Genomic DNA, 19,348 nt, shown 5'->3' on the forward strand with positions numbered 1-19,348 from the left:
AGAACAAGGGGACACAATCTGAGGTTAGTTGGGGGAAAGATCAAAAGCAACGTGAGAAAATATTATTCTACTGAAGAGTAGTAGATCCTTGGAACAAACTTCCAGCAGACGTGGTTGGTAAATCCACAGGAACTGAATTTAAACATCCCTGGGATAAACATATATCCATTGTAAGGTAAAATACAGGAAATAGTATAAGGGCAGACTAGATGGACCATGAGGTCTTTTTCTGCCGTCAGTCTTCTATGTTTCTATGTTTCTAAGGGGAGAAGGACAGTCGCTGCTGAAGGAAGAAGGTGAGGTGAAAGGAATCAAAAAAATCCAAAACTTTAAGGCTTAAAAAAAGAAAGAAAGAGGGACTCTGAGGTGGCGAGGTGGAGCACAAGCCTCCCATACACCCGGTCCAAGGCTGCCTCCCATACACTGTGCCAGAGAGAGAAACCCAGGGGGAATGGCAGGAAACTGGCCGGGCCTTCGTGCCACTCTAAAATTTCCTGGGAAATTTTTCTGGGCTCGGGTTCTTAAGTAGAAAATGGTTCTTGAGAAGAGGCAAAAAAATCTTGAACACCCGGTTCTTATCTAGAAAAGTTCTTAAGTAGAGGCGTTCTCAGGTAGAGGTACCACTGTATTTATATTATTTCCGCCGACGCAAGAAACATTATCTAAACTTGGGGGGTGGGGTGATGGAATTAAACTCCTAACTCAGAAAAGTTACAAATTTTAAAAGTTTAAATTTTTTATTAAAAAGCGAAGCATTGTAACCAGATTTTTAAAGCTCCACGGTTCCACTCTGAACTGGACGCTTTGCAGAACGAACTAAAAAGATGCAATCGTGGTCTTTTGGTGTCCCTAAACACCCCCACCACTTCTTTTTTTTTAACAGTGCATCATTTTAACCTGGGCCGAAGGATACCTGGTTTTGATTACGGTCCAGACGGCTTTGGAACTGGACTCACGCCACTGCACCTTTCCGACGACGGAGAAGGCGGTGCTTTTCACTTCCACGACCCGCCCCCCGCCCTACACAGCGTACAAATACCCGGACATCCAACATCCCGACGACCCTCCGCCACCTTACGAAGCTTCCATCAACCCGGATAACATTCTTTGTTCTCTTCCAGGTATCCTTCTTTGCTCCAAAGTCTTGCCCAAAATCATCTGGTTGACTTCTGGTTTCCCATTCAGTGTTTCCCACTCAGTAAAGAAATAAGTGAAGTCTTTGGTGTTCTCGGAGCTTGGTTGTTTTCTTGCAAATCCTTCATTACCAAACTAACTAACTATAGCGGGGGGAAAGAGTATTTAGTCAGACGCCAATTGTGCAAATTCGCCTAAGCCATTGTGCAAAAGATGAGAGAGTAACTCATATTTTAGCAGCTGCCAGGATTGTTTTTGCACAAAGATGGAAAGAAATGGAAAATCCCCAAAGAAGAGGAGGTAATTAGGAAAATTATAGAATGTGCTGAGATAGACATTTATTTATTTATTTATTTAGTTAGTTAGTTAGTTAGTTAGTTAGTTAGTTGTTATTTAGTTATTTATTTATTTAGTTATTGATTTTATTTTATTTTATTTATTTTATTTATTTTATTTATTTTATTTATTTTATTTATTTTATTTATTTTATTTATTTTATTTATTTTATTTATTTTATTTATTTTATTTATTTTATTTATTTTATTTATTTTATTTATTTTATTTATTTTATTTTATTATTTTATTTTATCTATTTTATTATTTTATTTTATTTTATTTTATTTTATTTTATTTTATTTTATTTTATTTTATTTTATTTTATTTTATTTTATTTTATTTTATTTTATTTTATTTATTTGTATGCCGCCCCTCTCCGGAGACTCGGAGCGGCTAACAGTAACAATAAAACAGTGTACAATAGTAATCTAATACTAAAAACAATTAAAAAAACCCATTAATATAAAAACCAAACATACATACATACATACCATGCATATAATTGTAAAGGCCTAGGGGGAAAGAGGATCTCAATTCCCCCATGCCTGACGGCAGAGGTGGGTTTTAAGTAGCTTGCGAAAGGCAAGGAGGGTGGGGGCAACTCTAATTTCTGGGGGGAATTGGTTCCAGAGGGCCGGGGCCGCCACAGAGAAGTCTCTTCCCCTGGGTCCCGCCAAGCGGCATGATGACGAGGAGGTTAAATAATCAAGAAGAATCAGAATTTTACAAAATCTGGGAGATGGTTTATACTTGGTTGGATTAAAAAAACAACCGCTTAATGATTTTTTTTAAAAAAAAATTGAATTCATCATTAGATATGTCTATAAGTAGAGAAATGTAATAGATATTTTTTTTACTTCTCTGAATTGATCTAATCAATAATAGTTTTTCCTTTTTGCATTAGGAAGACTTCTATTTTGAGTGGAGCGATTGTAGCTCCTTTTTATGTTACGTGTTTTGTTTATGATGTTTGTCTTTTGAAAAATGATAAAAATATTAATAAAAATAAAGAAAAAGATGAGCGAGGCCTGTAATTGACATCATAGGTAGACCTCAAATATGAGAGACAAAATAAGAAAACACATCCCGAAAATCACATTGCCTGGTTTTCTCCAGTGTAACTAACTAACTAACTAACTAACTAACTAACTAACTAACTAACTAACTAACTAACTAACTAACTAACTAACTAACTAACTAACTTCCCTCTCTGCTAGAAGGGAGTGGGGTTCGTGGAGTGAAAGAGAAGGAAAGGGGAGGAGGAAGGGGAAGAGTAGAACTGGACTTGGGGGTTCTTAGTGTAAGGAGTGGGGTTTGGTCTCTGATTATATTCTAGTGGCTTGTCCTGTCAATGTCGGTATAAACATATATAACATGTATAAACATATACAGTGGTACCTCGGTTCTCGAATGCCTTGGTTGTCGTACATTTCGGATACCGAACAACATTTTCAGCAAAAATTTCCTTCGGTATCCAAACAAAAATTCGGATACCGAACAGCCACAGAAAATGTTGTTAATTATCCGAAATGTTACCGCCAGGGGTGGCTGCAATCCCGGCAGCTTTGGGGGGCTGCTTTCCTCAATACTTCGTCTTGTTACCTGTAGGCAGCTGCACCAACTTTCTCCTTCCCGGCGGCGGCTTCCCTTCGAGGAGCAACAGCGCTGGGAACGTCACTTGATGAAGGGAAACCGTCGGAGCCATCTCAGCAGTTGCCACCGCTCCAGCAGCTTCCCTTCATTACGTGACGTTCCCGGCGCTGTTGCTACTCGAAGGGAAGCCGCCGCCGTTGCCGCCGCCAGGAAGGAGAAAGTTGGTGCAGCTGCTTACAGGTAACAAGACGAAGTATTGAGGAAAGGAACCCCCCGAAGCTGCCGGGATTGCAGTCGCCCCCACCCTTCGTGCAGCTTGGAGCCCTTAGACTATAGAGCTCCTCAGATTTTTTATCCCGTAGGAAATAAAGAAAATAGATTTAATTGGTTCCCAGCGAGTCAACAGGGGCTGGGAACCAATTAAATCCATTTCCATTATTTCCTATGGGATAAATTAATTCGGTACTCGACCAAATCGGTTCTCGACCACACTTCTGGAACGAATTGTGGTTGAGAACCGAGGTACCACTGTATAACATATATAAACAGAGACCAAACCTAACTCCTACCTAGCACTGATGATGTTACCTAGTTGGGTAATGAAATGTCTGCAAGAAACAAGCCCAGAGACACCAAGGACCCCATAATCACCATAGCAAATGTTTTGAGGGTAGGAGTTGAAACAGTTTGTGTCCAGGGTGCGAGGGGTGAGTAAATATTTTCACAGCCCTCTTTTTGACTCGAGAAGTATACAGGTCCTCAATGGAAAGAAGGTTGGTAGCAATGGTGTTTTTTTTCTGCAATTCTAATTATCTTCTGAAGTCTGGGTCTGTCTTGTAGCTAAAGACCTACAGGCAAGAATTGCATTTGCGCAGAAATGGAAAGAAAAGGAAATACCAAAGGATACAGAAGTTTATAAAAAAAATATGGAATGTGCAGAATTAGACATGATGACAAAACGCTTGAATAATCAAGTAGAAACAGAATTTTATAAAATATGGGATGAAGTCTACGAATGGTGGAACTTTAAAAATAGTATTAAAAGTTAAAGTAACAAGAATTTAGAACTTTTTGAACTTATTGTTTTGAAATTTTATAAGATAGAGTAAAACGGTTTAAAAATGTTTATAGTATGATAAAGTTAGATGTGCTATTCATTATATTATATTTTTTGAATAAGTATTTTATAGATAAAGAAATTTAATTAACATAAGAATACAGAGTTAAATTCAACAAGTATCTGATATAAATGTGTGTTATTTCTGTATTGATCTGATTACAGTTAGGTTTTTACTTTTTGTAGTACAGTGTTCCCTCGATTTTAACGGGTTTGAACTTCGCAAAAAGTCTATACCATGGTTTTTCAAAAATATTAATTAAAAAATACTTCGCAGGTTTTTTTCCTATACCACGGTTTTTCCTGCCCGATGACGTCATGTGTCATCGCCAAACTTTCGTCTGCCTTTAATAAATATTTTTTTTAATAAACTTTAATAAATAAACATGGTGAGTAATAATCTAAATGGTTGCTAAGGGAATGGGAAATTGCAATTTAGGGCTTTAAAGTGTTAAGGGAAGGCTTGTGACACTGTTCATAGCCAAAAATGGTGTATTTACTTCCATATCTCTACTTCGCGGAAATTCGACTTTCGCGGGTGGTCTCGGAAAGCATCCCCCGCGAAAATCGAGGGAACACTGTAGTTAGACTTCTAAGATAAGCGGAGCAATGGCAGCTCCTTGAGTGTTTAATGTTATACGTCTTTGTTTGTCTTTTTAAAAAATACAATAAAAATATTGTTTTTAAAAAAGGAATGCATTGATTTGGGCCTTGATGTTGTCCTTATTTTCCCTTCCTAGATGGGGTCCACTCTCAGACGGGCCCTAACGCTCCTCAGCTGTCCTTAGGAAACGCCAACCCATCATCTCCGCCAGTCCCCGACGAATCCCGTCCTCCTTCCGTCGGCCCGTCCCCGATGGACCTTGAAAACTCAGCGGACAGCAGCACCCTCCTCGTTCTACCGGACACTCCTTTAAGTGAAAGCACGCTCTCGGAGGGCCTGGCCGGTACCCGCCACAGCCGCTGTTCTCTAAATACCATGGTATAAAAAAAGGAAACGCAATCAAAGCGAGAGGACAAAAAAAAAACCCCTACCCCCAATTAACTGCAAGTCAGCAATAAATGTTGGGCAGCTGCTTGCCCAGCAGGCCGATGTAACGAGGGGTAATGCTGAATTTCACGGACTGAAGTTCGGAAATTAAAAAAAACCCTCCTGTGTCTGGCTTTTTCAGATTCTCCCTTTGAGTTTTAGACTTGACCTGGGCAGTCCTGTTCCATTCTTACCTAACCCTCTGCAGAAGGAGGAAGAAGAAGAACAACCAAGTTGTAAAAAACAATGTTAGTTAGTTGCTTTTTTTTCCCCCTACTGGCAATGGAAAAAACACCAGAAGATGTGCAGTTTTTAAATTTCTTTCTTTCTTTTTTTAAGTGGAAGAAAATTATGGATAGATTTTTGGGGGGCGAGGGTGGGTGGACGGGGAATATCCATCTCGCCACCCTGTAAAACCATGGAGAAGAAAGACCAAGCGGTGTAGAAACTCTTCGACCGCCAGGGCATTTTCGGATCTTCCAGGAACAGAATGCAGCTGGTCGGTTGTTGGTTCTCCTGCGTTGCCAGTCTTGGGTTTAATCTTCAAGAAGACTGGAGGTTGGGTTGTTGGGTATGTCTAAACGGCACGCCAGGACCATCGTCGTCTATTGAAATATACGAACCCAAGGAGAAAGAGACAGGCGATGGGTCCATAAGGTCTTCATCTCCACGCGGCTTCCAGTCTTGCGTTTGCAAAGAAGAATGACATGAGTTGGCCCAAGGCTTGTCTATTTGCCTCCTGGAAAGGAAGCGTTAAGACTCAAACCCATCTGGTCGCTTTTTAATACTCAACTGGGTCATTTCAACTCAGTGACTATGGCATTCCCTCCCTGACCTTTTCCCCCCCTCTATTATAAATCTGGGGGTATTTGGGAGTTTTTGGGGATGGAGTTGGTGTGGGGATAATAGAATTTCCAAGGTGGAAAAAAAACAAACAATTGTGATCGGACCAATCAGTCCACTTTTAATTTTCTTCTCTTATCTCTGTTCTTTTTGCTTTTTGTTCTCAATAGTTTAGATTCCGAGCTTTCTTTATCCTGCAGGATTCATTCGACGCCTTATAACAAGAGACAAGCTAGGAAAATAATTTGCAGTTAGGAGGGGAAACAAATAATAATAACCCTGTACAGACTCTCAGTGGCCTCACAAACTTTAGCGAAAGCTTTCCCAATATCCTCTTGTTGTATTCGGGGTTTGGAATTGGAGATGGGTGAAGGTGGATCCCCTGAGTAGTACAGGCTTGTGTATCTCTTGAGAAGGTCCCCTGAATAGTACAGGCATCTCTCCCCCTAGTGCTTCCGCTCACCGTTCCCACCGAGAGATCTGGGTGAGAACTTGTAAACGTTGAGTTGATTTGCAACTTATAGCCAAGCCGATCTCGATCCGTCGCTGGCCTCTTGCTCCTGAGTAAGCATATCCAGGTTGAGTTAGCAGAAACTTTACTCCCAGTCCTTCATTTGTGTGTTCCTGTTGCCTTATGAAAGGCGGGAGGCCTAGAAGGGCAGAAGAAACACGACCCATGGCTCAGTACTTACATGTAACAGGGTGCCTTCTCATTTCAACCTTTTTTTTTGCCTCATTTTTCCTCCCTTCTGCATTTCTTATCTATCCCAGTGTAATATTGATGGTAGGTTAGCTTTTGGGTCGTTCTAGGAGAGAGCGTTCTAGTTTGGCCAATAACACTCCCAAGTTTCCTTTAATCTTCACACATGTCTAGGGATTGCTTGGGGAGGCTCCAGCCTGACAGGTGGGTCTCCCATTGGGTGGGGTGGAGTGTGGGGTGCAGACTTCAGAGACCCCGAATTGACTCAGCAGAAAGGAAGCCCAAGTTGGTTGGGGATAACCTGCTTTTAAACAATCACGAATCCAATGAGAATCTAAATTTACGGTACCACAATCGCGCTTCACTTAGATAATGCTTTCCCTTGGAAAGTGTGGTAGATAACGTCCGAGGTAGAACTCTACAACTCCACTTCGCTGACCTCTTAGATCTTGCCCCACAAGATTTGGAAGTCTGCTTTAATTTTTTTTTAAATAAAAAAACCCAAGTGTTCTCACCAACCTCGCTAAGCACCGTCTGAGTGATAGAGTGTGGGTAGGCAAAGTTGGCTCTTCTACGACATGCGGACTTCAACTCCCAGAATTCCTCAGCTAGCATGGCTGGCTCAGGAATTCTGGGAGTTGAAGTCCACAAGTCATAGAAGAACCAACTTCGCCTACCCACGGCCCAGAGTGAGACAGATAGAAAGGCTGATCTCTTTGGAGGAGCGTGGGAATGGCCACGGGACACTGGACAATCTCTCCTGGTTCTTTGCTGTCTCAACCTGGTAACAAAGCAGCATTCCTTTCTCTCCTTCTCAAAGTCTGAGGTCAGAATTTTGGATCCGGGGCAGGTACTGAGAGTATTGGATGGGGGTGGGGATAAGAAAAGAAATAAAAAGCGGGTTATGTGCGTTTTTAGCACATTTCATCAGTTTTATACATTGTAGGTACTGACTTTCTTTGGTTTTATATATGTAAGTGTGAATGGGGTTTGGGTGACTGTTTATGACTAATGTTTTTTCAACCTCGGCGACCCATCGAGGATTTCCAACTCCCAGAATTCAACTCTCAGCCTGGGGAATTCTGGGAGTTGAAGTCTTTCCCGCCCCTCTTAGAAGTTGCCAAGATGGAGAAACGCTGGCTTTATGATCTTGAGCAAAGCACAACTGAGTTTGGAAGCTGATGGCCAAGCTACACGTCCATGTAAAGAGAGAAGGATTTGGAGGAGGGGAAGACAGAACCAATGGTACTGCTACACTTTTGAAATAGCAAGCCTTTCCTTTTTATACATACATTAAAAAAAAATATTTTCCCTAAAACCAATTATGCACCAGGTTATTCATTGGTTCGTGGCTACTTCAGTGTGAGCATTGACAGCTCCTTTAAGGTTCTCACGTGGAAATAAAATTTTAAAATACTGATTACATCTTCCCATGGGGGTATGGCTCACACCATACTTGGTCCATTGGCTCAAGCTCACTCGTGGCCATAGCTTGTCATTTCTTACCCAAAAGCAAATTTTAAAAGCTGCTTTTGGATCTCAACAAACTTCATTTGACAAAATGTCCTTTGATATTTGATGTCAGCTTCCCAGAGAAGACAATTCTCGGTGGGTGTGATTTTGGGTTTCATGTTTTGTTCTGCTTTTAATTGAGGGCACGTAGCAAGTTTATAGAGCTCAAGATTCCCCAATCAGTAAAACCTTGTGGTTTGACCTGAACACATTTTTTTTTGAAAAGCATTGCTGGATTGAATCTATGAATTGCTCCATTGAATCTGAGTCTTGTTTGTTTGCCTCCTCAAATGAGTCAGATGAGCTAATAAACAAGAGATAAGATTACGGTACGGAAGTTGGAGATCTGTGCATAAAGTCCACCGTTCATCTCAACCAGGTGGGTACAGGTGGAGAAAGAAGTTGGATGGATTGTCCAACTTCTGAGGGTCAGGAGAAATGGACTAAATTTCATTTCAACCAGATTGGTACAAGTAGAGAAAGTTGGATGGGTTGTCCAACTTCTGAAGATCAGGAGAAATGGACTAAATTTCATTTCAACCAGATTGGTACAAGTAGAGAAAATTGGATGGGTTGTCCAACTTCTGAAGATCAGGAGAAATGGACTAAATTTCATTTCAACTAGATTGGTACAAGTAGAGAAAGTCGGATGGGTTGTCCAACTTCTGAAGATCAGGAGAAATGGACTAAATTTCATTTCAACCAGATAGGTACAAGTAGAGAAAGTTGGATGGGTTGTCCACCTTCTGAAGATCAGGAGAAATGGACTAAATTTCATTTCAACCAGATAGGTACAAGTAGAGAAAGTTGGATGGGTTGTCCAACTTCTGAGGATCAGGAGAAATGGATTAAATTTCATTTCAACCAGATTGGTACAAGTAGAGAAAGTCGGATGGGTTGTCCAACTTCTGAAGATCAGGAGAAATGGACTAAATTTCATTTCAACCAGATAGGTACAAGTAGAGAAAGTTGGATGGGTTGTCCACCTTCTGAAGATCAGGAGAAATGGACTAAATTTCATTTCAACCAGATAGGTACAAGTAGAGAAAGTTGGATGGGTTGTCCAACTTCTGAGGATCAGGAGAAATGGATTAAATTTCATTTCAACCAGATTGGTACAAGTAGAGAAAGTCGGATGGGTTGTCCAACTTCTGAAGATCAGGAGAAATGGACTAAATTTCATTTCAACTGGGCTGAGAAAAAGGAAGGGTTTAGTAGAAGTGAACTAAATTATAGTACTATTTGGTGAAAAACCACTGTTTGCCCATTCAATCCCTCCAACATTCACTATTTCGATTCTCACCACCACCACAAAAAATCAAATAGCTTGTTGAAACCAAAAATCCCTTCTTGCTTCAAGGTTGTAGCGGGAAAAGTAGAATTGGGGAAACCTAGAGTCAACCATTGGAGGTCAATCAAACACCAAGCTCTACGGCTCTGGGCCCATTCAGGTGTGTCCAGCTCTTTCCCAGTTACATCATGCAAAGTGGATGTCTGATTTTGGTACGCTTGGAAGGGCAACGGGTGTACTTGCGTGAGTGAATGTGCCAATCAGCGAATCACTGCTTTTTATTTTTTGGAAAAGACATTTTCCGCTGAATTTTCAAAGTCTTGTGGTGTTGGTTTGTGGCTGAATTGAATTGTGGCATGTGTGTATAAAAATAAACAGAGGGACGGGGAAAATTTAAGATTTTGATACTTCACGGAACAGTATGCAGAAACGAAATTTGATACTGTGATAAGTCGGTCCCTGTGACATTTTTTATGTTCTAATATTTTGATTTTTTTTTTCTAAAAAGTTTTTATTTCAGGGGAAGGGGTGGAGAAGAGTGGGGGTTCTTTTTTTTGGGGGGGGGGACACTAATCTTCATTTTTCTTCCCCCCAAGATGCTGTGAGAGACATTCCATCTAGATGCCAAATAAATTGTGTTTTGTTGAGAGGAATCAACATTCAACTTGTGTGTTTGTGTTTATTCTAAGGGATGGAAGGTGAACGCTCACCAATTCTAGTGGCTCTCAAAAGGAGGGGCTTAGAAACATTTGAAAAGATTATTTTACATAGAAACATAGAAGACTGATGGCAGAAAAAGACCTCATGGTCCATCTAGTCTGCCCTTATACTATTTCCTGTGTTTTATCTTAGGATGGATATATGTTTATCCCAGGCATGTTTAAATTCAGTTACTGTGGATTTACCAACCACGTCTGCTGGAAGTTTGTTCCAAGGATCTACTACTCTCAGTAAAATAATATTTTCTCATGTTGCTTTTGATCTTTCCCCCAACTAACTTCAGATTGTGTCCTCTTGTTCTTGTGTTCACTTTCCTATTAAAAACACTTCCCTCCTGAACCTTATTTAACCCTTTAACATATTTAAATGTTTCGATCATGTCCCCCCTTTTCCTTCTGTCCTCCAGACTATACAGATTGAGTTCATGAAGTCTTTCCTGATACGTTTTATGCTTAAGACCTTCCACCATTCTTGTAGCCCGTCTTTGGACCCGTTCAATTTTGTCAATATCTTTTTGTAGGTGAGGTCTCCATAACTGAACACAGTACTGTATTCCAAATGGGGTCTCACCAGCGCTCTATATAAGGGGATCACAATCTCCCTCTTCCTACTTGTTATACTTCTAGCTATGCAGCCAAGCATCCTACTTTATTTATTAATTATTTATTATTTAGATTTGTATGCCGCCCCTCTCCACAGACTCGGGGCGGCTCACAACAAAATAAAACAGTTCATGACAAATCTAAATTATAATTTAAAATATTTAAAAAACCCATTTACTAAGCAAACATACATACAAACATACCATGCATAAATTGTATATGCCCGGGGGAGATGTCTCAGTTCCCCCATGCCTGACGACAAAGGTGGGTTTTAAGGAGCTTACGAAAGGCAAGAAGAGTAGGGGCAGTTCTAATCTCTGGGGGGAGCTGGTTCCAGAGAGTTGCTTTTCCTACCGCCCGACCACACTGCTCACCCGTTTTGAGACTGTCAGAAATCACGACCCCTAAATCCTTCTCTTCTGAAGTTTTTGCTAACACAGAACTGCCAATACAATACTCAGATTGAGGATTCCTTTTCCCCAAGTGCATTATTTTACATTTGGAAACATTAAACTGCAGTTTCCATTGCAGGTATCTCTGCCAGCAGCCTTGATTTCTGTCCCCAGAATGGGCAAAACCGGCAAGAAATCTGACCTGGTGTCAAGCAATTTCCTCTTAATTGGAGGTGGACGCAATTTTAATTAAAGTAGAATTTTTCTACCTTGGAGAGCTCCTGCAATGCCCTTGTTGTAACTGCAGAGGGCAGTGGTTTCAAATACATTTTTAAAATTCTGAAGTTCTGTAAGATTTCAAAACAGATTCATGAAAAAACAACAACACGAAAATGATACAAAGAAACATGGCAGATTTTGGACCCAATGTTCTTCTGTCTTGGTGTGCAGTGCTCTGTAGTGACATTTTGAGGGTAGGAATTAAAACGGTTTATGTCCAGGATGCGAGGGGTCAATACATTTTCACAGCCCTCTTTTTGACTCATGCAGTATACAGGTCCTCAATGGAAGGCAGGTTGGCAGCAATTGTTTTTTCTGCAGTTCTGATTCTCCTCTGAAGTCTGTGTCGGTCACGTTGGGTTGCAGAACCAAAATATTTTGGTGTGTTTAAAAGTTTTTTCTCTTCCTCTGCATCCAGTTAGTTTTGCTTTCTACATCATCTGCGTCCTTAGATGTTTTGGAGATGCCTTCTGGCTAATTTTTTGAAGAATTTATTCACCACTGAATCCTAGAACAGGAACACATCTCTGGGGAGAGGGCTGAAGTCACTACTTTCTTTTAAGAGTCTGTGTTTCATCCATGCTGTTCTGGATCTCGTCTCTCTCCAAAAAAGAACCTTTTCTCCTAAGGTTTCTACCAGGATCTCCCTGAAGGTCTTCAAAAATCTGAAATACAGTACTTCTTCCCTCTCCTTCCTTCCTTCCTTTGCACATCAGAGCTTTACAGATTCGGCTGCCTCTGTCGCCATCTGTTCCATATCAGTTGGCTAACTGTTAATGCTCCATCCCAGCAGGGAATGTTCCCAAAGATATTCCCATCATGCATCTGGCTTTTCATCTTCCAGCATATGCCCTTTCTTTGCCAACATTATTTGGCCTTTGTTCTGACAATCCTCTGCTTTTTTTTTTTTTAACTTTTTTCAAAATACGTTATTCAGCACGAGTAGGTAATTTTGTTCCCACTTTAGGGAAATTGAGGATTTGTAGGTGTCTTTAATTTTTTTTAGCAATTTTGTATAGCTGTTAATACTTTAGAAATTAAGAACATAAAAACGGAGGGGGCGGCATACTAATCTAAAATAATAATAATAATGATGATAATGATGATAATAATAATAATAATAATAATAATAATAATAATTATGGGGAAGGTTGTTGAGAAGGTGGTGGCGCTCCAACTCCAGCGGGACCCAGGGGGAGAGCCTTCTCCGTGGCGGCCCCGACCCTCTGGAACCAGCTCCCCCCGGAGATTAGAACTGCCCCCACCCTCCTTGCCTTTCGTAAAGTTCTTAAGACCCATCTCTGCCGTCAGGCATGGGGGAACTGACACATCTCCCCTGGGCCTATACGGTTTATACATGGAATGTTTGTGTGTGTGTTTGCTTTTAATAATGGGGTTTTTAGTGTTTTTTAAATTATTAGATTTGTTTTTTACATTGTTCTTGTTATTGTTGTGAGCTGCCCCGAGTCCACGGAGAGGGGCGGCATGCAAATCTAATAAATAAATAATAAAATAAATAATAATAATAATAATAATAATAATAATAAAAAATAAATAATAATAATAATAATACCAACAACAACAACATAAGAAAAGCCATGCTGAATCATGCCAAAGCCCATCGCGTCCAGCATTCTGTGTCACACAGTGGCCCACCAATTGTCCATGGGGATTTTGAGCAGAAAGAGAAGGCAAAACCCTCCCTTTCCCTTGACCCCCAACAAATGGTACTCAAGGGAATCCTACCTGCCTCAACCAACATAGAGGCGGCACATGGACATTTGTTTCAATTTTGTCTTGATGGGCTTATGAGGTCTTCTCTGTGGACTTCCTGTTTGAACTCCATCACTCTCCACAATTTTATTTATTATTAATTTATCATTATTAATTTAATTTATATGTTGATCTTGTTGTTGATCTTCTCATTTGAAAATAACTTTTAAGAGAAGAGCAACAAAGACGATTAGGGGACTGGAGGCTAAAACATACGAAGAAAGGTTGCTGGAACTGGGTATTATCTCAGGGACCGCCTTCTGCTGCACGAATCGCAGCGACCAGTTCGGTCCCACAGAGTGGGCCTTCTCTGGGTCCCGTCAACTAAACAATGTCGTTTGGGGTGCCCAGGGGAAGAGCCTTCTCTGTGATGGCCCCGGCCCTCTGGAACCAACTCCCACCAGATATTAGAATAGCCCCCACCCTCCTTGCCTTTCGTAAGCTCCTTAATACCCACCTCTGCCATCAGGCATGGGGAACTGAGATACTCTTTTCCCCTAGGCCTTTACAATTTATGCATGGTATGTTTGTATGTATCATTAGTTTTACAATAAGGGTTTTTTAGTTGTTTTAGTATTGGATTTACATGGTTTTTTTATTATTGTTGTTAGCCGCCCCGAGTCTACAGAGAGGGGCGCCATACAAATCCAATAACTAACTAACTAACTAACTAACTAACTAACTAACTAACTAACTAACTAACTAACTAACTAACTAACTAACTAACTAACTAACTAACTAGTTTGATGAAAAGAAGGACCAGGGGAGACATGATAGCAGTCTTCCAATATCTCAAGGGTTTCCACAAAGAAGAGGGAGTCAACCTATTCTCCAAGGCACCTGAAGCAGGGATGGGTTATAACTAACCTCGCCATCAGTTAACTTCCTCTTGTGCCGTGTGGCTGCTTGCGCATTGCACGTTATGTGGCTGTGCCATGTGGGCGCGCATACATAGTGCCAAAAAGTCAGCTTCTGTGCATGCGCAGAAGCAAAAAAACCCCAACCACCACCAGCTTCTATGCATGCGCAGAAGCCCAAAACAAGACCAGCATCAAGATAACCAGCTCCGTGATGCCATCACCGGTTTACTACCGGTTAGAACCGGTAGGAATCCCCCTCTGGCCTGAAGGCAGAACAAGAAACAATGGATGGGAACTAATCAAGGAAAGAAGCAACCTAGAATTAAGGAGACATTTCCTGACAGTTAGAACAATTAACCGGTGGAACAGCTTGCCTCTATAAGTTGTGAATGCTCCAACACTGGAAGTTTTTAAGAAGAGACAGGACAAACATTTGTCTGGAGTGGGGTGGAGTTTCCTGCCTAAGTAGGGGGTTGGATTAGATGATCTCTGAGCAGAGATCGGCTAATTGTGCGCAGCTCTGGAGCATGAGCATGGAGGGGGGAATCACTAACCCCCTCAGAGAGGGTCCTCAACTTGGGCGTCCTCCTCGACCCACAGCTCACATTAGAGAAACATCTTTCAGCTGTGGCGAGGGGGGCGTTTGCCCAGGTTCGCCTGGTGCACCAATTGCGGCCCTACTTGGACCGGGAGTCACTGCTCACAGTCACTCATGCCCTCATCACCTTGAGGCTCGACTACTGTAATGCTCTCTACATGGGGCTACCTTTGAAAAGTGTTCGGAAACTTCAGATCCTGCAGAATGCAGCTGCGAGAGCTATCATGGGCTTTTCCAAATACGCCCATGTTACACCAACACTCCGCAGTTTGCATTGGTTGCCGATCAGTTTTCGGTCACAATTCAAACTGTTGGTTATGACCTGTAAAGCCCTTCATGGCATCGGACCAGAATATCTCCGGGACCGCCTTCTGCCGCACGAATCCCAGCGACCAGTCAGGTCTCACAGAGTTGGCCCTCTCCGGCTCCTGTCAACTAAACAATGTCGTTTGGCAGGACCCAGGGGAAGAGCCTTCTCTGTGGCAGCCCCGACCCTTTGGAACCAACTCCCCCCAGATATCAGAGTTGCCCCCACCCTCCTTGCCTTTCGTAAGCTCCTTAAAACCCACCTCTGTCATCAGGCATGGGGGAATTGAGACTTTCCCTTCCCCCTAGGCTTATAAAATTTATGCATGGTATGTCAGTATGTATGATTGGTTTCTTAAATCGGGGTTTTTTAAATTAACTTAAATATTAGATTTGTTTACATTGTATTATTATTGTTGTTAGCCGCCCCGAGTCTAAGGAGAGGGGCGGCACACAAATCGAATGAATGAATGAATGAATGAATGAATGAATGAATGAATGAATGAATGAATGAGTGAGTGAGTGAGTGTGGGACCGAGCGCAATTTTTCTCCCTGCATCTGTGCAGGTAGCAAAATCTCGCATAGGGTCACATGTGCGGGCGCATTTCAGTGAGGTTTTTTCCTTCCCTGCATGCGGGGAAGATAATCCCGTGCATCCCTGTGTGAGATTTTGCTACCTGCAACAGGTGTGGGAAGCAAAATTGCGCTTGGTCCCTTGCTTGCGCCGCGGAGCTGCGCACAATTAGAAATTCCGGCAGTAGCCCATCTCTGCCTCCGAGGTCCCTTCCAACTCTCTCCTGGTCAGTAATTTTTGTTAAACGAAATTTAGGAAGCCCCAATGAAAGAATTCTGGTGACTGTTGGGTTTCAGCCACAAACCCTAATCCAGATTCAAACCCTTTTCCTTCACTGGTTTGTCCTACATAACAATCTTCGTTTGAGAAGGAGGCTCTCCTGCCATCTGTTCATTGCAGTTGTGTCATTTTGTTGTCGTCTGTGTGAAGACCACCTCCTACCAAACTCAAACTCAACCCAGACAAGACGGAGTGGCTGTGGGTCTTGCCTCCCAAGGACAATTCCATCTGTCCATCCATTACCCTGGGGAGGGGAACTATTGACCCCCTCAGAGAGGGTTCGCAACTTGGGCGTCCTCCTAGATCCACAGCTCACATTAGAGAAACATCTTTCAGCTGTGGCGAGGGCCCCCCAGGTTTGCCCAGGTTCGCCTGGTGCACCAGTTGCGGCCCTATCTGGACCGGGACTCACTGCTCACAGTCACTCATGCTCTCATCACCTCGAGGTTCGATTACTGCAAAACTCTCTACATGGGGCTACCTTTGAAAAGTGTTCGGAAACTTCCGATCGTGTAGAACACAGCCGCGAGAGCCATCGTGGGGCTTCCAAGATTCGCCCACGTTTCTTCAGCACTCCATGGCTTGCATTGGCTGCCAATCAGTTTCCGGTCACAATTCAAAGTGTTGGTCCTGACCTTTAAAGCCCTACATGGCATTGGACCAGATTACCTCCGGAACTGCCTGCTACTGCACGAATCCCAGCGACCGATAAGGTCCCACAGAGTTGGCCTTCTCCGGGTCCCATCGACTAAACAATGTCTGTGGCGGCCCCGGCAATCTGGAACCAACTCCCCCCGGAGATTAGAACTGCCCCCACCCTCCCTGTCTTTTGTAAACTACTCAAGACTCACTTATACAGCCAGGCATGGGGGAGTTGAGATATTCCTTCCCCCTAGGCCATTACAAGTTATGCATGGTATGTTTGGTTTTATAATAAGGGTTTTTAGTTGTTTTATTATTGGATTGTTACATGTTGTTTTTATCATTGTTGTTAGCCGTCCCGAGTCTACGGAGAGGGGCAGCATACAAATCCAATAAATAATAATAATAATAATAATAATAATAATAATAATTATTATTATTATTATTATTACCATCATTGCGGTTTCAGCCACAAACCCTAATCCAGATTCAAACCCTTTTCCTTCACTGGTTTGTCCTACATAACAGTCTTCGTTTGAGGAGTCTTTCCTGCCATCTGTTCATTTTTATTTTTTTTGCAGTTGTGTCATTTTGTTGTCGTCTGTGTGAAGACCACCTCCTACCATCAGCTATGCGTGTTCTCGCTTCGCCCAAGGAGCAATTCCCCCACCAGCAATGTCGCAGCTGACAAAGACGGATTCCTTTCCCTCCACCTTTTACTGCTTTCTTTCAAACCACATCTGTTGCCTTTGGCAGCAAAATTGTGGAATCTCTCCTTGCCTGCTGTTAAGCCAACTGCTCGGTTGAGCTCGTTTTTTGGATTTGGAAGCACATTCTGAACCGAGTTACCATTTTTAACCAAGGTCAGCTGGAAGAACAGCAAAGGTTCACGCGAGCGAATCGGGACTCACATCAAACCTCCATTGCATCCCTGTGATGGATCTTCTAGTTTTTCACACCTCCTGTGCTCGAGTAGAATCGAGTACAGTGATACCTTGTCTTACAAACTTAATTGGTTCCGGGACGAGGTTCTTAAGGTGAAAAGTTTGTAAGACGAAACAATGTTTCCATAGGAATCAATGGAAAAGTGATTAATGCGTGCAAGCCCAAAATTCACCCCTTTTGCCAGCCGAAGCGCCCGTTTTTGCACTGCTGAGATTTCCCCGAGGCTCCCCACCATGGGAAACCCCACCTCCGGACTTCTGTGTTTTTGTGATGCTACAGGGGAATCCCAGCAGGATAATCCCAGCATCGCAAAAACAAGCGCTTCACTGGCAACGGAAGTCCGGAGGTGAAGGGAGCATCAGTGAAATCGCAGCATCGCAAAAACACCAAAGTCCTCGAAACCCCACCTCCAGACCTCTGTGTTTTTGCGATGCTGCAGTTTCACCTAGGCTCCCCTCGCTGGGAAACCCCACCTCCGGACTTCTGTTGCCAGCGAAGTGCCTGTTTTTGCGCTGCTGGGATTCCCCTGCAGCATCACAAAAACATGGAAGTCCGGAGGTGGGGTTTCCCATGGAGGGGAACCTCAGAGGAATCCCAGCAGTGCAAAAACGGGCGATTCACTGGCAACGGAAGTCCGGAGGCGGGGCATCCCAGTGGCGGCGGTGGGTTTGTAAGGTGAAAATAGTTTGTAAGAAGAGGCAAAAAAATCTTAAACCCCGGGTTTGTATCTCGAAAAGTTTGTATGTTGAGGTGTTTGTAAGATGTGGTATCACTGTATTTTTTTTTTTAATGAAGCCAGATTCAGTCAGTTTGAGTAAATCGGAAGATTTGCAGAATACAATACATTTTTCTGACAACGAGAGCGATCAACCGATGGAACAGAAGTTGCCTCCAGAAGTTGGGAGAGCTTCATCAGCAGCCCTTGTGCCTCGCTGGAGGAAGGCCATAGAATGGGATGGAGATTACGTAGAAAAATAGGGCGTGTAGTGTAAGTTTGTGTGTAAGTTTGTTGTGTGTAAGTTTCTCGCTGGAGGAAGGCCCTAGAACGGGAGGGAGATTACGTGGAAAAATAAGGAGTGTAGAAGAAACATCATTCTTTCTTGTGTGTAAGTTTTATTGCGTTCAATAAATAATTGTTGAAGGAAAAAAATGTGGTGCATTACTTTCTGGGCGACCCTCGTATATGTATATTTAATTCGACTTCTATGGCGCCCAATCCCAATGGGACTCAGGGAGGCTTACAACAATATAAAAATACTCTACAATGATAAAAGAAATCAAATATTAAAGCAATTTATACAACCCATAAAACAAGCAGTCCAATCAACACACATGCATACCGCTCAAACAGAATATCCTACGAAAATAGACTAACAATCCTGGGCCTAGAAAGCCTAGAACTACGGCGCTTAAAACACAATTTGAGTATTGCCCACAAGATCATATGCTGCAACGTCCTACCTGTCAATGACTACTTCAGTTTCAACCGCAACAATACAAGAGCACGCAACAGTTTCAAACTTAATACGAACCGATCCAAACTTGACTGTAAAAAATATGATTTCAACAATCGAGTTATCGAAGCGTGGAACTCATTGCCGGACTCAATTGTGTCAACCCCTAACCCCCAACACTTCTCCCTTAGACTCTCCACGATTGACCTCTCCAGGTTCCTAAGAGACCAGTAAGGGGCGTACATAAGTGCAGTGGTGTGCCTTTCGTCCCCTGTCCAATTGTCTTTCCTTTCTCTCACTTATCATATATATTTTCTTTCTTTCATATATCCTCTCCTCTAAGTTCATTTTACCCTTATATATATTA

The 19,348-nt window shown here is 42.3% G+C and overlaps 1 protein-coding gene across 1 annotated transcript in view; it reads left to right on the top strand.

The window, feature by feature from the left end:
* The window catches only part of DGCR2 (DiGeorge syndrome critical region gene 2), a 67,049-nt gene extending 56,836 nt beyond the window's left edge, over positions 1-10,213 (top strand). The window contains 3 exon segments of the mRNA XM_070762867.1: positions 884-1,011; positions 1,013-1,121; positions 4,921-10,213. Coding sequence (XP_070618968.1) covers positions 884-1,011; positions 1,013-1,121; positions 4,921-5,168 — 485 coding nt within the window. The 3' untranslated portion in view covers positions 5,169-10,213.
* The last annotated feature ends 9,135 nt before the right edge of the window (positions 10,214-19,348 follow it).

Source organism: Erythrolamprus reginae, chromosome 10 (genome assembly GCF_031021105.1).
Source record: "Erythrolamprus reginae isolate rEryReg1 chromosome 10, rEryReg1.hap1, whole genome shotgun sequence".
NCBI classification, from domain to species: domain Eukaryota; kingdom Metazoa; phylum Chordata; class Lepidosauria; order Squamata; family Dipsadidae; genus Erythrolamprus; species Erythrolamprus reginae.